This window comes from Neolamprologus multifasciatus, chromosome 23, assembly GCF_963576455.1.
Source record: "Neolamprologus multifasciatus chromosome 23, fNeoMul1.2, whole genome shotgun sequence".
NCBI lineage: Eukaryota > Metazoa > Chordata > Actinopteri > Cichliformes > Cichlidae > Neolamprologus > Neolamprologus multifasciatus.
In genome coordinates this window covers 29110442-29133218 of record NC_140460.1, presented here as the reverse complement: position 1 = coordinate 29133218, position 22777 = coordinate 29110442, and the positions used below count along the sequence as shown (strand labels likewise).

At 39.0% G+C, this 22777-nt stretch overlaps 2 protein-coding genes across 5 annotated transcripts; one reads left to right on the top strand and one right to left on the bottom strand.

The window, feature by feature from the left end:
* Positions 1–517: 517 nt before the first annotated feature.
* On the bottom strand, positions 518–13178 carry LOC146491898 (B- and T-lymphocyte attenuator-like). Of its 4 annotated transcripts, none has more exons than XM_085152521.1 (7): positions 10978–13178; positions 8976–9023; positions 3217–3537; positions 3041–3082; positions 2838–2963; positions 2722–2756; positions 518–2643 (listed from the first exon to the last, which is right to left on the bottom strand). In XM_085152521.1, exons 1-7 carry the CDS (start codon positions 11075–11077, stop codon positions 2476–2478), a joined length of 840 nt encoding a protein of 279 aa, XP_085008647.1. In that variant the 5' UTR covers positions 11078–13178; the 3' UTR covers positions 518–2475. The 4 variants fall into 4 exon arrangements, with proteins under 4 accessions (XP_085008647.1, XP_085008646.1, XP_085008644.1 ...); XM_085152518.1 differs by lacking the exons at positions 518–2643; positions 2722–2756; positions 2838–2963; positions 3041–3082; positions 3217–3537 and adding exons at positions 5280–7322; positions 7401–7435; positions 7517–7642; positions 7720–7761; positions 7896–8216; XM_085152520.1 differs by having other exon boundaries at positions 518–2756.
* Positions 12173–22716, top strand: LOC146491897 (splicing factor U2AF 35 kDa subunit-like). Its single transcript, XM_085152524.1, has 8 exons — positions 12173–12278; positions 14320–14407; positions 15893–15959; positions 19571–19620; positions 20162–20260; positions 20358–20491; positions 22263–22355; positions 22444–22716. Exons 1-8 carry the CDS (start codon positions 12235–12237, stop codon positions 22550–22552), a joined length of 684 nt encoding a protein of 227 aa, XP_085008650.1. The 5' UTR covers positions 12173–12234; the 3' UTR covers positions 22553–22716.
* Positions 22717–22777: the final 61 nt, after the last annotated feature.

Here is a 22777-nt window from a genome sequence, read left to right as displayed (position 1 = left end):
GAGGCACACTGAATGGAACTGAAAGCAAGTCATTTATTGTGAGCTGTACAAAATTTGAAACAAGTACAAAATAATAAAAATGAAAACAATAAACTTAATGAAACCACAACCTAGAAAACATACTAAGGCTAACAATACTAGGATAGAACAGACACTGACAAAGGACAAGAGAAGACAGCAGCTTTATACAATACAATACAACTTTATTTGTATAGCACATTTAAAAGACCAGTGGTACACCAAAGTGCTTTACAATAAAAACAGGAAAATTAAGACAATAAATAAAAGACTATTAACAAAGTACCACATATGTCATCAGGTTAAGGGCACTAATTATACAACAATAAAAGGGAATATAAGAACAAAGTTACTAAGAACAGATATAGCTAAAAGATAAAGTACATAAATAAGAAATTGAACCAAATATAAAACAGGGACGCTAACTAGATATGAAGCTATGTTGAATAAATGAGTTTTTAAACGGGATTTAAAAGATAAAACGGATTCTGACGCACGGATAGCGATAGGAAGGTTGTTCCACAGATTCGGTGCAACCAGGGCAAAAGAACGGTCACCCCTAGATTTAAGTCTAGATCCAGGCTGAGCCAGGAGTAATTGGGCTGAAGACCTGAGGGCTCGCCCAGGGACATATAGACTAAGAAGATCTGCAAGATAACGAGGGGCTAAATTATTTATAATTTTAAAGGTGAGCAACAATATTTTAAATTCAATGCGATATTTTATGGGTAACCAATGCAACTCAATAAGAACTGGGGTGATAGAGGCATGCTTTCTAGTGCCAGTCAGGAGGCGAGCCGCAGCATTCTGGACAAGCTGAAGTCTGTGAAGGAGAGCGGAGTGAAGACCAAAGTAGAGGGAGTTACAGTAATCCAATCTAGAAGTCACAAAAGCATGAATGAGCTTTTCAAGATCTTTATGAGGGACATAGTGCTTAGCCTTAGCAAAAAGGCGCAGTTGGTAGAAGCTAGATTTGATTACTGAAGACACTTGTTTGTTAAATTTGAAAGAGCTGTCCAGCAGAACCCCTAGGTCACTAACTGAGTCAGAGAAAGAAGTGGCAAAGGAACCAAAGGTATCAGCTGATAGGCCCCTGGGGATATGGTTGCCAAACACCACAATCTCCGTGTTCTTTTCGTTCAGGATAAGGGAATTGTCTGAAAGCCATTCTCTGACTTCTCTCATGCACTCGAGGAAGCAGTGCAACGAAGATATCATCGGCATAGAGGTGATAAGAAATGTTATATTTTTCAAAGATTAAGCCTAGGGGGAGCATATATAATGAGAATAACATAGGGCCAAGCACAGAGCCTTGGGGCACACCACAGCATAAGGATGCAGTTGAGGAAAAATAAGTACCCAAGGCAACGGAGAAAGACCTGTTCAAATGATTTGAACCAATTAAGTGCTTCACCCTAAATGCCCACAGTGCATTCTAACCTTGTTAATAAAATATTATGGTCAACCATGTCAAAGGCTGAGGACAAATCCAATAAGACTAATACAGCAGAATGCCCTGAATCAGTAATTAAGAGAAGATCATTAAGGACTCTCAGCAAAGCTGTTTCAGTGCTGTGGCGTGGTTTAAAACCAGATTGAAATTTATCACAGATGTTATGTGCATCCAGGTAAGCCTGGAGTTGCAAGAGAACTATCTTCTCTAGGATTTTGGAGAGAAACGGAAGTTTGGATATCGGCCTAACAAAATCACAATGATCAAGACACCTTTTTTTAAGAACAGGTTGCACTATAGCATGTTTAAAAACAGATATATCTTTATATACAAAGAAGGGTAATTAGGGGAAGTGGAGACAGTTGAACAGAGTCAAAAGCAAAACTGAACACAACACATGCAAGACCAGCAAATTAAAGGAACATCTAACACTGTAAAGGAGAATAAACAAGATACGGGCAAACATGGGGACGAACAAAACCTGAAATATGCAAGAGAATACAAACAAGCTAAAACCATGGACAGAAGACAGAAACTACAAGTAAAAAGACCTGAGGCTATTGATTAAAAACAACAACAACAAAGAATAACTAATACAGATACAAAACCAAAATACGACTACAATAAGAGTCAGACAGAAAAATTTAAAAAAACAGAAATTGAAAATAGAAAAACTGAAAAGGCTGGATCGAAAACTCCAGGATCATGACAAGCTAATCAAATAAACTGGGAAATTAACCAAAAAAACAGAAGCATTCTCTTGTATCATCATTTTATCTATAAGTACTGGCTTTTGGACACAGCCTCAAGTGGACATTTAAGGATCTGCAGGCTTTGGCACTTGGACATCATTTTTGAGTCCTGGAGATGACTGCTTATGGTTTACAGGTTGTATTTTGCACTTCAAGAGAATCTTTGTATCACCTGCTAATTGTACAGCTTGTGGTTGAGTGCAGCAAACACGATAGATCTGTTCCTCTGTCTCTCTCTGCCCACACGGATTGTTAATATGCCTGCTCATTATCTCTTGATAACGTCATCTCAATGTGTTGCATTGATGGTGTTCTTCTCTTGTTACATCTCCGAGATTGCAGAGCAGAGGGGCTTCCTCTTTCGAAGTGCTCAAAGATGACTTTTGAAAAGAATTGATCCACCATGGGGATCTCCACCTGCTGTAAACATCCAAAAATGTTTGTGGGGAAAACTATTGATGAAAAAATGTGATAAGCTTGAAATATTTTATATCTTACCTGATTTTCAGCTTGACTGTCTTTCTTTGGCTTCCCTGCAGGATGGACAGTTTACATGTTTAGTATTCAGTACGTCTGCTGATGTTTTACTTTGAAGAGGCGAGAGAACACCTCACCTTTACAGCCTCGCATTGATATGACAGATATGATTATGACTATGATGACGAATGTGGCGATCCCAGCAGCAGAGTACACGTACAGCAACAAGGTTTTTGTATTTTCAGGAGCAGAAGTTGTGCTGACTGCAAGAAAAACAGGTTCCAGTCAGTTTGGATTTAATAAAGCTACAAAAACACACATTATATAAAACTTTTCTTACCTTTGACATTATTCTGTGTAATAGTGGTAATTTCACCATGATCTGTAAAAAGAAAACAGAGAAGCTGTCTGAGGTCTGAACAACACAAAAATATCATGAGATTCAGAAAAAGTCTGCTGTTCAGTGTGAGTGAAGGTTTCTTAGAGAAGTATAATTAGTGAAAAATCCACACTCACCGTAGACATTGACAGTGATGGCATGACCCATACTCCCTCCACCTTGACACTGATACTGACCAGAGTCACTTCTGAGAATGTTTTGGAAGATCAAATAGAAGATCCCTGCTGACTTGTTTAAATGTTTCCACTCTGTTTTTATGTGACTGTCACTGCTGACATTGATGGGGACAATAGCTTCCTCAACTTTATGCCAGGTGACTGTTGTTGGTGAATTATTGCAAAAAAATACTGGGCAATTAATCCAAAGTTGTTGTCCAGCTGATGCATTATAAACTGTGTTGCGACGTACTCTAATTTCTGTAGAACAGTCAGAGTGACCTGCAGAAGAGAAATTATACCAAACACATAAAGAAGAACAATTAGAAATTAAGAAATGTTTGATGTTATTTTTAATTTAATTAAGAACATAAAGCAATATATTACACAATAGACTGATCAAAGGTGTTTAGACAATACATTTATATAAAGACTGTTTAATTGAAGACTAATAAATATATAAACATATATATTATGCAATAATACAATCAAAAGAGAAGTAAACATGAGGTATGACAGACAGTAAGATTTAAAAAAAAAAAAAAAAAAAGATTAAAAAGAAAAATCACTTTGTGACATTTATTTGATGATGAGTGGAAAAGTAATTTGCATGAACTCCAGCAGTTCAGCAAACTGTGAGTGAACCCGTCCTAACACAAAGGGAAACCTAAAACCACGTGTAATAATTTCATGTCTACCTTTTACTGTCAGATATTCCACTGCTCTTAAATACTGAGCTCACAGTCTCACTACAAGATCCACCAGCAGGTGTCCCGGAGCCGTTTATCATATGACAGAAAAACTGGAAGTTTAAACTTCTGAGTTTTCAGGGCAGCACCTATCATTACTGTCCTGTAGAAAACCTTTAAGAGATGATTTTGCTTTTCACTTTGTTCCATTTGAGAGGCAGAAGATAAAATCAGAAGCTTCAGAGCAGTTTAAAAAATAGCTGTGAGATTATTTTCTGTGAGAATATGAGTATAGGCCGGTCCATCACTGGTGACCTGTGTTTTTGACAGATGAGAGCAGCTCCACCCTCAGCACTGTCCGGTATGCATACAAGTATGCGGGGGTCACACAAAGTACCATTTTGAGTTGCTGCAGTGACAGTTTGCCAAAATGGACTAGGTCTGAAACAAATGGTTTTTTAATTGGATTTTCAATCTGTCTTTGAATTCTGCCTTTTTAGGTCGATAATCATCATCTTTATTACACAATGTGGCATCCTTTCATTCCTAACACATTACCCAGTCCATATATTTCCCATTGAGATCTGATGAATTTTCAGTTTTCCTTTAATGTTGTTAGCTACAGATTAGAAATGACTGTGCACTCCATTTACCAAAATTACTAAAGTAATCTTAACTAGTGTTCAAATTTTTAAATATAAGAGGCTGGGTGTTTTTATGATTGGATCAAAATGTTCAAAAAAGAAGCTAAATATGAGGTGAAACAGCTGCACTGTGACATTTCGTGAGATTCTGTAATGACAGAAAAGTTATAGAAAAAAAATTATATTGAGTCAAGATTAGTATAGTAAGTGGATGGTATTGTTTTAGTAATACTAACATATCCAGAAAAACTCTAAAGATCGTCCACATGTGTGAACTCAACTAAAATCTCCAGCATAGCATCAAAGACCATTTCACAGCGTCTTGTTTTGTCCTTCATGTTGAGGCTTTCTTTGAAGGCGGAAGGTTTGAAGGCTGCGCGGTCAAGCCTTTCAGCGTATCATGCTATTACTATGAAAAAATATTAGTTGCCTGCTTTGGATTATTGTGTATAGCAAAATGTAAAGGATATTTTAAACCTTTTACAGCTGATTTCCACAATGTTTGAACTGTAACAACAAAAATATTAAACTCAGCCATGAACAGAGAAACAAAGACGTGTTCAGACTGAAATGGAGCATTTAAAATTAATAAGAATCCCTTACTCTGAGCATCTGAAGTGAGGATAGGACTGTGAAGATCAGTGAATAAAGGATGGTTCTGCACGAGTAATGTTTCATGGCAGACATTTAAGGAACCAGCTGTGTACTTGTGTAAAAACTGTATGTGCTCTGTATGTGACAGTGCATGATATGTGGTTGACTTTACTTCCTGCTTCTGATTAGGAGTGTCTTCGGATGCATACCAGAGTTACCAGAGTACCAGAGTTTATGGTTTGAAGGCAGAAACACTCAGTATATATATACCACTTGAAACTTTGGGTATTAATCAGATTAAAACAAAAGCATAGATTTTTTAAATTCATTTCTTTACAGGAAAAACAGGATGAGAATGAATCATTATAATCTTTTTTAAAATCTAACAGCTATGGAGAAAATATTATAGTTTTTAATTGCACAAAATGATTAATATTACATTTCTATTTCCAAAAGAATCACGATAAGTACAATAGCTCATTAGTCATTCATGTACTCAGAAAGTGAGTGAATAGCTGATATGATACAGACAGATAACCATTACTGTTATCATAGGTAAGTTTCTCAAGAGTTAATTCAAGTCATGGATGTGCAACAGAAGAACATCACAGTGAGTGCATGACAAAAAAAAAAAACATTAAAATCAATACACACAATCATAAAAATCTCCAAAAATTTGTTTCGTACTACGACTTAACCTGACTACAGCTTCTGTGACACCTCTGTCTTAGAGGACAGTTTACTCATGTGTCATGCACACAAATACATTGACAATAATCCTCAGAACAATGATAATCTCTCTCTCCCTGAGTTTGCTACCTGTATATGGCTCTTAACCCACATCCCTGCAGAAGTTGTACATCTCTACAGATCTGGTCACAAATCTACATTTTTATTATTTTAAAATGATGCATTAATATCCCAGAGCAGATATATTTTCAACAATTTTTACTGTAACACAAAAACAGTGAGAACCTAATTTTAGTAGCATGTTAATAAATATTTGGTAAACTAATGAGGAATAATGGCAGGATGATCGCGTATATAGAATTGAACTAAAATTCACTGGAAATTCAAGTGGACATTTGAGGAAGTGCAGTTTTTGGCACCTCTGTCATTTTTCAGCCCTGGAGATGACTGCTTATGATGCCACATGACACAAAATGCTTCTATTAAGCACCATATGAGGCAACAGCTTTGGTGTTAGAATCCCTAACAGCTTTAAATCTAAACAAAATGTGATGTGTGTACCTATTAGTCCATACTCTTTGCAGTTTGCTTGGCACAGGTTGTATTTTATGGTTGATTGACGTTGTAGGTGTAATTTGCTAGGTACACTGGGTGGTATTGTCTGTGCTGAGACATTGTGCCCATTTATATATCAAACATCCTCTAACACAGCACTGGTTAGTGTACCCATTGTTAGTGGCATGACATCTGGTGAAGAATCTCAGCATAACTCTGCTAAATCCCAAACTGAGCAGAGGCATAATCAGCGAGAGTAAAAACACTTGTAGCTTGTAGGCTTTTAAATATTGACCAAAATGTGAAGATGCTAATTCTGCTATTTAAATTATTAACAAGTCTTCAGGATCTCAGGTAGACATGGTGTGATGATCTGTGCGGTATAACTCAAAGATCAAAGAGCGTTTTTTACAGAAGTGATGAGTTGCGTTTTGGTATCCACACTCTTTACTTTGAGTCTCTGCATTCCCTTCTAACTGTCCTTCAGGTCTCCTCTGGTGGAGATACACCAGCTTCAGATATTCATCAGTTGTCCTCTAGTGTGATTTAGTCAAGCAGTTCTTGGTCTTTATGCCAAACAGATGGCTGCGTACTCTGAGGTCTCTTCCACCTCCATCCGTGGCCGATTAACCCGCTGAGGCAGCTCGTGGTTGAGAGCAGCATACACAACAGAGCCGCTCTCCTCCTCCACGGTGTTCCTCTGTCTCTCTCTACCCACATGACTCGGTCCATAAGCCTGCTCATTATCTCTTGATAATCTAAACTCATTGGGCTGCCTTGGTGGAGTTTTCCTCTTGGTAGATCTCCGAGATGGCAGAGCAGAGGGGCTTCCTCTCTGTGACGGCTCCAAGCTGGGTTGCGGAAGAGGTCGCTCCACCATGGGGATCTCGATGTACTGGAAACATCCAAAAATGTTTGAGTTAAAATTATTGATGGAAAAAATGTGATAAGCTTGAAATATTTTATATCTTACCTGATTTTCAGCTTGACTGTCTTTCTTTGGCTTCTCTGCAGGATGGACAGTTTACATGTTTAGTATTCAGTACGTCTGCTGATGTTTTATTTTGAAGAGGCGAGAGAACACCTCACCTTTACAGCCTCGCATTGATATGACAGATATGATTATGACTATGATGACGAATGTGGCGATCCCAGCAGCAGAGTACACGTACAGCAACAAGGTTTTTGTATTTTCAGGAGCAGAAGTTGTGCTGACTGCAAGAAAAACAGGTTCCAGTCAGTTTGGATTTAATAAAGCTACAAAAACACACATTATATAAAACTTTTCTTACCTCTGACATTATTCTGTGTAATAGTGGTAATTTCACCATGATCTGTAAAAAGAAAACAGAGTCGCTGTCTGAAGTCTGAACAACACAAAAATATCATGAGATTCAGAAAAAGTCTGCTGTTCAGTGTGAGTGAAGGTTTCTTAGAGAAGTATAATTAGTGAAAAATCCACACTCACCGTAGACATTGACAGTGATGGCATGACCCATATTCCCTCCACCTTGACACTGATACTGACCAGAGTCACTTCTGAGAATGTTTTGGAAGATCAAATAGAAGATCCCTGCTGACTTGTTTAAAGGTTTCCACTCTGTTTTTATGTGACTGTCACTGCTGACATTGACGGGGACAATAGCTTCCTCAACTTTATGCCAGGTGATTGTTGTTGGTGAATTATTGCAAAAAAATACTGGGCAATTAATCCAAAGTTGTTGTCCAGCTGATGCATTATAAACTGTGTTGTGACGTACTCTAATTTCTGTAGAACAGTCAGAGTGACCTGCAGAAGAGAAATTATACCAAACACATAAAGAAGAACAATTAGAAATTAAGAAATGTTTGATGTTATTTTTAATTTAATTAAGAACATAAAGCAATATATTACACAATAGACTGATCAAAGGTGTTTAGACAATACATTTATATAAAGACTGTTTAATTGAAGACTAATAAATATATAAACATATCCATCATATGCAACAATAAGATCAAAATAGAAGTAAACATGAGGTATGACAAACAGTAAGAATGAAAAAAAAAGATTAAAAAGAAAAATCACTTTGTGACATTTATTTGATGTTGAGTGGAAAAGTAATTTGCATGAACTCCAGCAGTTCAGCAAACTGTGAGTGAACCCGTCCTAACACAAAGGGAAACCTAAAACCACGTGTATTAATTTCATGTCTACCTTTTACTGTCAGATATTCCACTGCTCTTAAATACTGAGCTCACAGTCTCACTACAAGATCCACCAGCAGGTGTCCCGGAGCCGTTTATCATATGACAGAAAAACTGGAAGTTTAAACTTCTGTGACAGCACGTATCATTACTGTCCTGTGGAAAACCTTTAAGAGATGATTTTGCTTTTCACTTTGTTCCATTTGAGAGGCAGAAGATAAAATCAGAAGCTTCAGAGCAGTTTAAGAATGCCTGTGAATTTTTTTGAATTAATTATTAGACATTTTTACCGAGACAAGAATTTGATAATAATAGTTATGCTTTAAGCGAAGTCCATATAAACCTGTAAAAATAAATATACCTTTTGTGGTACTTGATTGATTTTTGGTTCTTGTTGTAAAAGACACACCTGAGAAAAAACAGAAAAATGTGCCATAAATGTATTAATTTTCATGGAAATTTCATAAAGTTATAAATAATTTTTGCATAAGCAGACACAATTTATAAAATCATTACTTTTAGCTGCTGCTGTCCCACAGTGTTTCTGTCATTTAATATTCACCTTAAAAAAATCTTTTAGCAGGCGTGTTTTTAGGCAGCATTATGGCAGACAAATATTTGGGTCCCACCTTCATGATTACTATTAATATTAGCACTGACAACTGTATCACCTTTAGACCACATTTAAAGACACCTTGTAGTAGACCAGACTGACTATAGCAAGTAATCTGTAGAAAAAGGTGTTTTAATAAGCATTACTGTGAGGTGATATTTAGATTGTCAATTTTTTTTAAACATGTAATTAAGACCATTAATCAAGCACAAGATACTTTTTAAACATTTTTAGCAACAGAAATTTTACAGGGATGTGGGGCTTCATTGGGCCCAGACGAGTATTGCATCCTCGCACAGGTGACCATGTCTGTGTTATCATTGTTTCTCCTCTTGTGTATTTACTACAGTATGTTTGTGATCACTGTCATGAGGGAAAATCCCTCTCTGAGCAATATTTTTGTGAACAGGAGTCTCTTAGTATTTTTGTAAGAAATACTGGCACGTAAACAAATGTATTTAATTATCTACACCACACCCTTTATTCTTACGAAGCCTGATATCTGCCCATTCTGATGCCTCACAGTCAGCACTGTGCGGCGTCTGTGACCTGACCAGATCCACATAAAACACAACAGATTTAATCTGAGCCACAGAAATATTTTGATTTCATTTAACTAAAGATTTTGAAGCCATTCATCAGCATTCTTTTTATCAGCGTTGGGCGAAGCTATTTTGTGTTTTATGAGCAGTTTATTTGTCACTTCATGTCTCACCCACTCCAGTCTTTTTTTTTGTGTGTCTTTCTGTTTGTCTAGACCATTGTTGACCTTTGGTTTTGGACAACATTGCTCTTCCTACTCCATTAAAACCACTGCTGTACATCTTGTGTCCTCTCTAGGAAGTTGCACAGTTTCATTTCTTACTTGTGTGGTCAATTCCTTTTGACACAGACCCACAAACACAGCCTCTGCCAGTCCACACAGTCTTTTTAACCTTATTCATAACTAAAAATTACAGCAGCTCTATTATGTCTGATTTACTGATGTTATACTTTTTGCTTCCTAATTTTCAACTGTGTTTCTTTTTAATGATGGCACACACAAGATTAAATACCTAACACTTCACCTTTAATATTTTAGTTATATTAAAGGAGTGCACTCATTTGCGTATTTCACTATACTGGCTCTGAATAAAATTACGTGCATCTTACGTTTCCCATGTGAAATTAAAAACAGGAAATTATACGGAGCTAGTATCTCCCCTGATCCAAACCATCACACACATTAAAAAGCACAAGGAACATAAAGTAGGCGATTAATTGAGCTCTGAGAATTTCTTTTTAATATTTTTGATCTTTTCCTCTTGTACAAATTGTTTCCATCAAGCTCCCACACGTAAGAAACCCTGCTGCTCTGGGAGAACAGAAGCAAAACTTTTAGCATCTGAAACAGAAAGCTCTGCAGATGTTTAAAGGCAGGCTGTGCCATTTATGGCAGAATCTGCCTTCGATATCTGACACCACTGATAGTTTGAGTTTGAGAGTTTGAGATCTAACTGAATTCTGCCTCTGATCTTTTTTAAAGCACGACTGGCAGCCACTTTTCACTCAAAGGTTACATCATATGTGGATGTGGCACTTTCCGGGTCACAACCTTTAAAAAAATCAGGCGAACAACTTTTATCAGATCATTTCCAGTACGATCGCAAACACTTTACTTCTCAGCCTGACTGCCTGAGAAGAGAAGAAAGCAAATATTTCACAAATACTGAGACGGCACAACACAATCTGTACAAAAACATCAACTTACTCTGAGCATTTAAGGTGAGGAGCAGCCCAACCAAGATGGACACATGGAGGATGGTCCAGCATTGATTAGGCCTCATGATGCTGAGAAAAGCTCCCGTCATCGTCCAGTAACAGCCAGCCCAAGGCAGTAATGTTCCTCCAAGCGCATTATTATGTGATAAACCAAAAAGAGAAACACTGATATGAAACTTGCTGCTTCCTGTTTCTGCTCACTCCTTTCCCCTTATCTCTGTCTCTCTCCCACCCTCTGTGTGATTGTAGCTGGGGTGTGTACACCAGTGGGTGGTCTTGCTTCTGCAAATCTTGCAAGTCAAATTAAGTGAAATATCTCAAAAACAGGGGGTTCCCACATGAGCCCTCTCTCGCGCACACTTTTCATTTCAGAGTCTTGTTTCGCTCTGTGAACCTGTGCACCTTCATCATCACTTCTGGGTAGAGTGTGTGGTTCACCTTCTTTAAGCTGACTTCCTTTCCCCTCTCCTTTCCTTTTAAGTTGCCGTCTGCCTCTCCTGCAAACTTGTGCGACCTTGTGCAGAGCACTGTGGTTTGAGCGGAGGGTGTACATTGCTCTGAAGAGGAGAAGGGGACTTTGTGGCCTGTTAGGCTTTAATGCCCACTCTGTTGACATGTGTGTGTGGTTGCTGTTTTGGTAAGACCATCAACCCGTGGACCCCTTATCTGTCAGTCAATCACCTTCAGTTGGGTTTTAATGGAGTCCTCCGGGAGGTTTCTGAAGATATAAATCACCCCGAAGATGTCAGGGTTGCTTTTTTATCTTTTGAATAGAAATATACTGTGGTTGGGAGCTTCACCTATACTTAAAAGTACACTGAGCTTTTTTTCTTTTGCCCGTATCTCTCAGCTTTGACCACCAGCATGTGGAAAAATAGCTATCCACTTAAAAAAAATTATCTGCCTGTTTTATAAGTAAAAATATAATTCTAATACTTTGTAATGCTGCTTCCCAACTGGAAATAAATTTGCTTAATTTTTCCAATTCTATATCTGGAAACTAGTCCTCATTTTGGAGGGGAATAACGTAACTTAATTAAAGGGGAATTTTTATGCTATTCGGGAAAATTTTAAAAAAAATGTCACAGCGCTGTTTGTATAGCAGTCTGTTCACCCGAGGAATGAACTAATTTCTGAAACAACAGCGCTGTCAGCCGGCGGTACGGCTAAGTACAGGATGAAAACCATACGCAAGCGCCCACTCTTTACGTAATGACGTAAGGAGGACGTTTCCGACGACCCGAAAATGGCGGAGTACCTGGCATCCATTTTCGGTACAGAGAAAGACAAGTAAGTTTTAAACAGTTTTCACTCAGTTTTAAATATTATTCATTCTTAAAGTCGTATAAGATATCACTTTTATGTAAAGTGTGCTTGCAGTGGTTCTATTTTGCCGGCGGTGGGGCTTATTTTCTACCCACAGCTCAGCTGCACGTCCCAGTCAAGCTAACCTTAGCAGGAGGAAGCTAACGTTAAGCTAACGCTTTGAATGAAACTCATGCCCTGGCTAACTTGCAGCCTTTGCGTGCTGTTAGTTTTCCGCCAAAACATTCAGTTGTTTTAAATGTCTCCAGTTTGTGCGTGCACGCGTTAAACACTGGAAGTGTATGTTAAAGACATTTTCAAAAAAAGAAGAAGAAGAAACCGCTAACGCGTGGCCCGCTCAGTTAAGAAGCTGATTAGCAGAGTAGCTGTCTGGCTTGTATTGTTCCGCCCCACCGGTGGAGTGCAGCAGAAAGCATCTTCCACTCTGTGCCTGCTGAAGTCTTAAGAGGCTAGAATCAATGTCATTTAATTCCCGGACAAACTTTGATCAAGTATCGCGTTAATGAAAGATCAGTAAGTAGGCCAGTCGTAGCTGTAATGTTCACACGGTCTACTATGCGACTGATGTCTTTCAGTACTAGTAGTGAGCCCCGCAGTGCTTCATTGCTTCAGTCTTATATGAAAAAGACGTGACTTGGTGGTAATGATGGCGAAAAAAACGTTGTTCCTATACACCAAACAAATGACTAACATGTATTTATTGTTCTTCTTACACATTCATTGTATAAGACAAAGTAATCCGTTACAGGCACTATTAGTGTTGCTGTTTGATGATCTCTTATTTACAGGAATGCCTGACTTGTCCCGAATAATTTAAAAAAACTGAAAATTGTTTAGAAAACTATTTACAAACAACAATGTACACATATTGTAGATGCTGGTTTTGACATAAACTGCTACACATAATATATATATAATTTCAACAGATTTATGGGTCATAAAGCATAATTCCCAAATTCAGTATAGTTGTTGATAACCCTGGTAACCTAAGCAGTTTATATAGTAAATTTAGTCCATATTGCATCATTATATTAAGATTATCATTTGTATACAATCATTTGTATACCAATTTCACAGAGAGCCGTGAGTTGATTAAAATGCTTTTAATAGTTAAAAGAAATGCAAAATATATGTTTTGGAAGTTTTTTGGTACCTTTTTTTTTTCTTCCCACATCTTTTCGAGTATGTATTAAATGTAAAACACATAACACCTCTGCACCTGGTGTCTGCAGTACTCTGACATTTCACGTGTCCTAAAAGAAGCAGACACAGACTTTCGTTTCCTGACTGGGTTTTGCCCTGACTTCCTCTGGGAGTGGATGAAGTTCCAACTTCTTGTATAGCTATGACTCCCAAGGACCTGACGGCCATGGTCCTGATACTTTTGGATTTCATTCTGTAATGCACCCCTCCCTCCCATTTTAGACAGGCCATGTAAATCTGGTCTTTCTGTTTTGCAAGGAAGCGTCTGTGTTTTGTGGACTTGCCAGACGTCAGGCCTGGTCTGGCAGCGACAGCACCTGCACGACTAGAGCATCTACAACAAGTTATCGGGTTGTGAAGTGTAGTTAGTCTCATTTTCTAACTTTGTTGGCTTTATGGTCTTTAAAACCAGCCTCAGATGTTAACAAACCTTCAACCAAACCTTTGTATTTATCACAGTCATTTCATTCATTATCTTACCAGTCGGAGTGTGCAGCATTGTGCTGTTTCTTTGCAGTGTTATGGGTGTGGCTGTATTACTGTAGTGCAGCTACTGTTATTGTATGTTGCATCTGTAATAAAACAGTTATTGTCTATTGCTTATAAAGGTTATATCTCTATGCTCCGTATTAGGTTTTGTCTGTAAACGGTTTAAGACCCATCACTGATGGTTCAGAACAAACAGCGTAGTTGCTTTCTGCTTTTTCATTAGTTCTGTTAATATGTCAACATTCGTACACCTTAGCAACACCCAAGGTCAGATTCTGAATATGTGTGATAATGATTTTTCTTGTTTTTTCAGGGTCAATTGTTCCTTCTACTTTAAAATTGGAGCTTGCAGACATGGAGACCGCTGTTCGAGATTGCACAACAAACCAACCTTCAGCCAGGTGGGTATCCCAGCAAAGTTCCTTTTTAAATTGATGACTTTATTGCATGAGGTCAACCACAAACCCTCAGCCCTGCAGTACACTGATAACCCAGTGTACCTCCTGACCCACTTTGGCTATGTTCACACTGCAGACGAAAGCGCATCAAATCTGACTTTTGTGACCCTATGCGACCCATATCCGATCATGGTGTAACAGTGTTAACAGCACAAATCTGATATTTTCAAATCCGATCTGGGTCACTTTCGTATGTGGTACTGAATCCGATACATATCTGATGTTTTAGAAAGCGACTGCTGTTTGATGGTCATGTCGCATTAAATCCGTCTTTTACGTCACTGACACAAGACAGACACCAATTATCAGCACCTGAGAAGACATCGTGAACGCTTCCTGGCCATCCAGTGAAACTGTTGGGAAGACAACGTTGGAGAAACGTGAACATTTTATTTGTACTGTAGATTCTGACAGACATCTATACTTTGAAGCACCGCTCCTCACTAAAACAGCAATAAGGATAATTATTAGGCCATATGTAAATAACAAAATTTAAGTGTTCACACTAGAGCGTGTTTGCTGTCACATTTTATTTGTAGTGTGAACAGCAGACAAATAAAATCAGATTTGATCAAAAAATCGGAATTGAACATTAAGACCTGCAGTGTGAATGTAGCCTTAGTTTGCCCTCTTGACTTAATGAGTTGCATGCCATGGCCCTGAAGGATTTAGACACAAGAGCATAAAATCGCTCATATGCACTCAAAGTCTTTGTGGTGTTAAAGTTATGTTAGGTTTGCATGGTGTGTGTAAAAAGTGAGGGTTTTTCTTGGCTCAAAATGAGCCTTTAGAAGTGGCTACGCTCATAAGCACAATTGGTCTGCATGCATAAAGCAATGAGTCTGTTACCCTAAAAAATGTCTGTGAATTTTCCTGTTAAATGTGTCCCATGCGTGAGTATATTTGATCCCTTTTACAAGAGAACTTGTCCTGGTTCTAGTGATTTTCATTCTGTGGGTGGGTGTAAATGTGAGAAAAGTGTTCTGGTCATTGTCCTGTTCATGTTGTTTCAAACTCATGTGCTTTGTTTGTCTTTCCCTTAATGTGTCACTGACTTCTTGTTGATCATTTTTAGTGTGGGTTTTTTTTTTTCTCCATTTGTTTGTTTTTTTTGTGTGTGTGGTATTCAGTAACCTGTGTTTTGAAATTGGGAAAAAGTTTGTGCTTTATGTTATGTGAAGTATGTGAAGTTGCGTGAGTTAGGTTAACTATGTCTGTGGGCTAAAATGTAGAGAGTTTGGGAAGACATGGCAAACTTGCCGCAAACACACGGCCTAATATGTCACACTTATCACATTTCTTTTTCTTTTAAGTGTGCTAAAGCATGATATTACTGACAGGCTCAAACTGAAGTCTTTGTTACCAGAAAAGGTTGAAAACCTGACACTCCTGGCTCACCAGATGCACCTTTTCTTGTTTCCTCCACAGACCATCTTGATTCAGAACATCTACCGCAATCCTCAGAACAGTGCGCAGACAGCCGACGCTTCTCGCTGTAAGTGAAACTTTCATCAGCAACGTTTTCTTTCTCTGTTTCCTAAAAGCACTGGTCCAATATAAAAGCACATCCAAGGGACTGCTTCAGCCTTCTTCACTGGAGAACTTGTTCGGACCCCATTATCTCCCACGAACCCCAACACTGTTGATGTGTAATATCTAACCTTGTGGTTCCCAAACTAGGAAGGCCCAGTTATGAGAGTAATGGTCCAGCAGTGCTGAATAAAATGACACATGGGTCTCTGAAGCAAAGCGTGGACAGTACAACTGCCAAAAAGACCACAAAATATACCGAGGCATATCTCAGTCTCTGCTTCACCACAGTTTGTAAGGAAAATGGACCACTGTGTCGTATAATATAATATCCACTAGCACCTGCTGAACTTGGTTTCAGCTGTTTTCCATTAAAACTGAGGACCACCTTAACATAGACATAGACAGTGTTTTAGTAACGCGGCTCGAAACTCCCATGACGTTGTTTGCACGTGACACAAAGAAAACCTCGAGCTCCCTACGGATCCTGTCATCAGCCATCAAACACAACAACGTCTGCCACTTAAAAAAAGAAAAAGTACCTCCTAACAGGCGCTACCATCTAATGGAAAACCATAAAAATATTGTCGAGTAAATGATTCCACATTAAAAGAAAATAAACATGGTTATACTCAAAATAATGTGCAGTATATTAAAATGGGTTTCAACAGGGAGAATAACAAAAGTCTGCACTTTGAACTTGTTTTGACTGAACAACAAACTTTTTAAAGTACGTAGGCAGTTTTTAAATTACTGCCTTGGTGGAGGTTTGTGCTTCCTGAGTACTTGTTGCTTCTTATTTGTTATTTTTCTTTAGGTTCACATGCTTAAATTGTATTTCTGTATTGATCACTAAAAAGCTGTTTGGAGTTTGTGAGAAAAAAGTGTGTATAAGATTGCATGTGAGGGGTGGCCTTGAAAAATGTTTTTATCTACTGATGGAAGCCCTGCAGAAAAAGTTTGGGAACCACTCGCCTAATACAAACAAACAAAAAAGCATGAACACCTGCTTCTGATGCCTCTGCTTTCACGTAACTCGGAGTGCAGTAAACAACCGTCCGACCAGTGACACTAAAGCAAACAGTGCTTACAAACTGTGCTGATTATGGAAGAAATGAGATCAGTAAATATGTCCAGCCCAGTCTGGCAGAGCTGAAGCAGACCCTCTCATGCAGGTAGGTTGGTAATGGAGTCATAGGCTGCCTGTGGTTTGAGAATTAGCTTGTCTATTTGTCTTTGGGCTCTGTGTTCAAACTACACATCCAGCTAGCTTTGACAGGCCTGTATTTGGTTTAATGTTGATAGACTGATTAGTCTTTTAATACACAGCTACTCTGTACTTGATAAATTAAAAAAACAAATGGAAATTTGTAGTACATGAAGTGGAGCTATTATGCTTTTTCTTATAGTCTGTTATATATGTACTTTTAGATGTTGTCCAAAGTTTCAGATAATGTGAACGTGTGAGCATATGGACGAGTAGTGCCTGTGTGCCTTCAGACTACTCTGAATGCTCAGATTCGGAGAGTTTTTTATACTCTTGGTTCTGTATGATGTCATAGAGAGATGGGTACAGAAACACCTCCCACCTGCTGCTCTTGTTATGAGAGGACGCTGATCAGAACACAGTTTACTTAAAGAGAGGGCAACAGGAGTCAAATCAGATAGATGTAGAAAGATGGTGAAATGGGCTTTTGTGCCAAGGCATGAATCACGCAGAACTACCCTAGTAGGAACCAAAAATTAAAAATTTGGAGCTTCAAGTGAGCATAATGGGTACTTGTGGTGGATTTAGAAGTAGAATGGGAGGCAGAGCCTTCAGCTTTCAGTTTGGAATCGTGTAACAGACACTATCTCTACTTTCCTTTTGATAAGTCATTTGGTTAGGGCTGGATCAGGTGACCCTGAATCCTTCCTGAGTTATACTGCAATAGGTCTAGGCTGCTGGGGGATTCCCATGATGCATTGAGTGTTTGTTCTTCTTCTTTTTTCACTCCCTATGTGTTTATACACCTCTGCATTTAATTATTAGTTATTATTAATCTCTGGCTCTCTTCCACAGCGTGTCTTTGTCCCGTCTTCACTTGCTCATCCCCAACCGGTTGCGGCAGACTGCCGCCCCTCCCTGAGCCTGGTTCTGCTGGAGGTTTCTTCCTGTTAAAAGGGAGTTTTTCCTTCCCACTGTCGCCAAAGTGCTTGCTCATAGGGGGTCGTATTGTTGGGGTTATTTTCTGTTTTTTTTATTGTAGGGTCTTCACCTTACAATATAAAGCACTTTGAGGCAATCTGTTGTAGTGATTGGGGGCTATATAAATAAAATATAATTTTAATAATAGATCCACTTCAAAGAAAAATCCAAGTGAGGCTGTAAATGTTTTAAAGAACAAGTTCAGATTATCCATTATTTTGAGGTGAATCTTTAATGAATGAATGAATCTTTAAGCAGAGTTTTCATTTAATGAATCAACTCAGAAACACTATAAGAGACTAAACAGGTGTGATTGATGATCTGTTACCTCCAAAATTAAACTTTGAGTCAAGCAGTGTTCTTTTAGACCTTTATTAATATTACAGCCTTTTCATGATGAGCTAAAATATTCAAAAGCTACATTATACAGCGTGATTGTGCAGTCTTGCCTTTTTGTACCACAGATCTGCTATATTAAGGGGAAAAACAGTGGAGTGGTCTATTTTTTTTGAGATTGTGCAAACGGGTGTAACCATCACATGATCAGCAGGAGCAATTTCACAACAGAAATTATCTAATAACATTGTTTTCCTCCCCAGCTCTGTATTCGGTTGGATTTATATCACAGCAGTTTACGTTTTGTATTTCAGACCATTTCCCTCTTGAACATTTACCTTCATAACCTTGAAAACTGCCCAGTCTGCTGATGCTTACACTGTAAGTTCTCCCTTCATCCGCAGGACCCTCCAGCACTGACTGCACTTAATTCATTATACCACACCTCCCCACATCAAATTTGGTCAAGTATAGAATTGTGTCCTCTGTACACACACACACAGTTTTTGGGCCTGATGCTGTTTTGCATGTTTTCCAGGCCTAAACTCCAATTAGCCCAGTCAGTGTCATGCACTGATGTGCAAAGAGCAGCTTTTCTTTCACTTCCTTCATTTTCAAGATGTGATTAAACCAAAAAGCTATAATTAAAGTACTGTTTCTGGGTTTTCTACACTTAATGTTTTCATACTGAGTGCACAGTGATTGCTTCTGCATTACTGAAGCTGGCTTCTACTAGTGATGCCCCCGACTTAGTCAGGGGTTTGTCATTAAAATGCATATTTAATGTTAGGATCCCTGTGTACTCAGTGAACAGTTCTGTAAAGGTGGCAAAACACTGCAAGAAAAGTCATTTTAAAGTAAATCCACCAACCTGGAGAAGACTAAAGGGTTTTCTTGTGAAAGACAGTTTGTGTAGCATCTCCTTCAAAATCTTTACTTTATATTATTAACAGGGTTTAGCAAGATTTGATGTTGCTTAACGTGGTCTGAGTTTTTAACCACCAGTGTCTGTCTAGCTTTGACATGACTGTCCCTTTTTGGGCGTTTTTTAGGTGCCGTCAGCGATGTGGAAATGCAGGAGCACTACGATGAGTTCTTTGAGGTGAGTGAACTTTTGTTTCTCCTTTGTGTCCCACGTGTGGCACTGTTGGACGTCATGAATGTGTTATCTGCATATTTCAGCCAAAAAAGAGCAACTGGGGCAAGGTGTTATTGACAGTGTATTCATGAAGCAAGGATCTTTTATTGGTTTAGAGGGGCTGGTATTTGGCTAACTAATAACCCAATAAAAACTGATTGAGTTTATCATGCTCATAGGTTTTGAATATGAGATTTAAAAACAGTTTTTATAATATGTGTTGTAGAGATGATTGTTTGTAAAGGTTAATAATCCTTCTTAGTTGTTATATAACTTATTACTCACTGATTAAAAGCCACTCAGCATGACTCCACAATAATAGCATTGCTTACTACTACATATTGTTTACTACAGTTTTTACATTACCGCCGCTTTGTACTTTGGTTAGTTCGTGTGGTAGGTTGGGTTAACCAGTTTCCTGGTTATAAGAGGTGCAATATAAGAATAGAACTGGTTTGACAGGTTTCGATTGCCCCCCCCCCCCCTCCCCCAATATCCAACACAGGAGGTGTTCACAGAGATGGAGGAGAAGTATGGAGAAGTGGAGGAGATGAACGTCTGTGATAACTTAGGCGACCACCTCGTCGGCAATGTCTATGTTAAGGTCTGTTTTAGGATCTTGGTTTATTTAAACGGGATGAATTTTTATGATGAGCTTAAACCAGTAATTTCCTAAGTATGTGTGTGTCTTTTGGGTGTAGTTTCGTCACGAGGAGGATGCAGAGAAAGCCGTTATGGACCTTAACAACCGCTGGTTCAATGGCCAGCCCATCCACGCAGAGCTCTCCCCAGTCACTGACTTCAGGGAAGCCTGCTGCCGTCAGTATGAAATGGGGTGAGTATCGTGAGAAAACGTGAGTGTATTTAATTAACCAGCTGACTAATAGACTATAGGAAGGGGAAAAAAAACTTTTTTATCTAGAGCCAAACCACAACAACAGTTGCCCCAAGATGCTTCATATTGTAAGATAAAAACCCTATGATAATACAAGAAAACCTCTACAATCGGACAACCTCTATGAGTAAGCATTTGGCGAACGTGGGAGGGAAAACTCCCTTTTAACAGGAAGAAACCTCTGGCAGAACTGGAGGGGCGGGACAGTAGTGAGTAAAAAAGGAGTAGAGGTTAAACTTTCTTAAAACAAATATTGCATGTGCATTCAAGAGAATTTTGTCACTTTGTATTATGTGTAACATCGTATGCTCACACAGTGTCACATTAGTTTGCTGTCAATGCTGGCACTATCGGCCTCTTTAATGCTTGAATGGTTATATACAGGGGTGCACATAAGTGTTCCGCAGGTGCGCATGCGCTGTCAAAATAAAAAACGCGCACCAGATAAGAAGTTGTCCGCTAGAGTGGGATTTTCACGGCACATTCTGCACCACATCGCTGTGCGTTCATCATTTGTTTGAAGCCAGCTCACCTCCTGCAACCACTTTTCCAAGAATACGCACTTCTTTTGCGCTTTGGACTCCTTCTGACATTTCTTTGGAGGTGGAGGAACACCAAAGTAATTGCTTAAAGGAGCTTCTTTGACTTCTTTAAGAGTTCTAAACAAATCTGTCCTCCTCCAGAAAATCTTATGTACGCAAACGCGTGTTGCAACTTCTTATCTGGTGGGCGTTTTTTATTTTTATTTTGAAGGCGCATATACAAATATAGGCCAGGCCATTTACTTAGACAGTCGACAAGATAATGTAGACAGTGTCATTCTGCCGCTGATGGATGGATGACAGAGCCTCACTGTTCACCCTGGAGCCAATGCTTGTCTACCAATCAAGGATGCTAGCCTCAGGATGCGGCACTCGAAGCAACTGTAATGGTCCTGCCTCCCTGAGTGTAAAACAATCACATTTAACTAAAAGGACAGCATCAGCTGACACGATGATGGCACAGAGCAAAGGAGAAGCGTGCACATGTAGTTACACTCTGTCCTTGGTCAGTGATAGGGTCTTTGCGATCTTTTCCTTTACAAGTCCCTCTGTGATTTTTTTCCATTGGATCAACGGGGTTGTTTGCTCTCCCTCAACTCTGGAGGCAAATAAAGATTAGGTGTTCTGCTTGGTGGGTTGGCATGGCTCCTCAGAATGTGCGACTATGAGCCAACTTTTCCTCGTGGCACAGATCTACCAAATGGAAGGCCAGCGCTAAGTCACATTGTTTCACGCTTTAAACCGGTGACTGTTATTCATGCATTTATTTCATCACATCTGGCTTTATTGTTCACTTGTTTAGGCAGAAACTCTAGAATGGCGTACTCTCACATCACACTGTTGCTGATCCAGCTCCCTGATGAATCCAGGGTCCATTTTAAGACTCTGGGTTTGACTTCTAGAGCTTTTCATAGGCAAACATCATCTTACATGAGCAAACTTTTAGATCCCTGAGTTCATGTGATCAGGGCCTGCTGGCTGAGTGTCTTAGGAACTCGTCTTCTTTACGAAAACTAAGACAGTTTTGGGCCTCTGGAACACTCTCCTTCTGAGAGATCTGTGACTGGAACTTGAGAATTTATATTCTGGTGTTTTGTTTGAAGCACTTTGTGATGTTTATGTAGAAAGGTGCAATAGAAATCAAATTTTACACACTTGCTTACTTACAGAGAGTGCACCCGAGGTGGCTTCTGCAACTTCATGCATCTGAAACCAATATCAAGGGAACTGAGGAGGGAGCTGTACGGCCGTCGCAGGAAAAGGTACTGTAAAGCCTGAGAGCAAGACAACTGCTTTTGTGTATGGCTTTTAAATTTGAAAGTAAATATCTTTTGCTCTCTTCTTTACCAGACACCGCTCACGCTCGCGCTCCCGGGAACGACGCTCCCGCTCCAGGGATCGACGGCGGGACCGCGAGAGGCGGAGGTCGAGGGATCGAGAACGCTCCGGAAGATTCTGAAAGTAGACGAGATGGACCCACCCAAATTCTTCCCCTAAAGCCCAACAGTGATGACAGTTATTTGTTTTTTGTTTTTTTGTGAATTGTTGGAAGTGTTCTTTCTCTTATTCCCTTTTTTTTAAGACAAGCTTGTGCCGCTTTCTCAATAAAAAACAGATTTGTAACTGCATCTGGACCGCTTTTCTTCAAGACTCAATCCTATTCTAGGAAGGATTTTATTATGAT

Coding starts and splice junctions, on each gene's coding strand:
- LOC146491898 (XM_085152518.1), bottom strand. CDS start 11,077: ATGACGGGAGCTTTTCTCAGCATCATGAGGCCTAATCAATGCTGGACC. Junction 8,217..8,975: donor TCAATCAAGTACCACAAAAG/GTATATTTATTT, acceptor TCTCTTCTGCAG/GTCACTCTGACTGTTCTACA. Junction 7,643..7,719: donor TACACAGAATAATGTCAGAG/GTAAGAAAAGTT, acceptor TTTTTCTTGCAG/TCAGCACAACTTCTGCTCCT.
- LOC146491897 (XM_085152524.1), top strand. CDS start 12,235: ATGGCGGAGTACCTGGCATCCATTTTCGGTACAGAGAAAGACAA. Junction 14,408..15,892: donor ACAAACCAACCTTCAGCCAG/GTGGGTATCCCA, acceptor TTTCCTCCACAG/ACCATCTTGATTCAGAACAT. Junction 22,356..22,443: donor TACGGCCGTCGCAGGAAAAG/GTACTGTAAAGC, acceptor CTTCTTTACCAG/ACACCGCTCACGCTCGCGCT.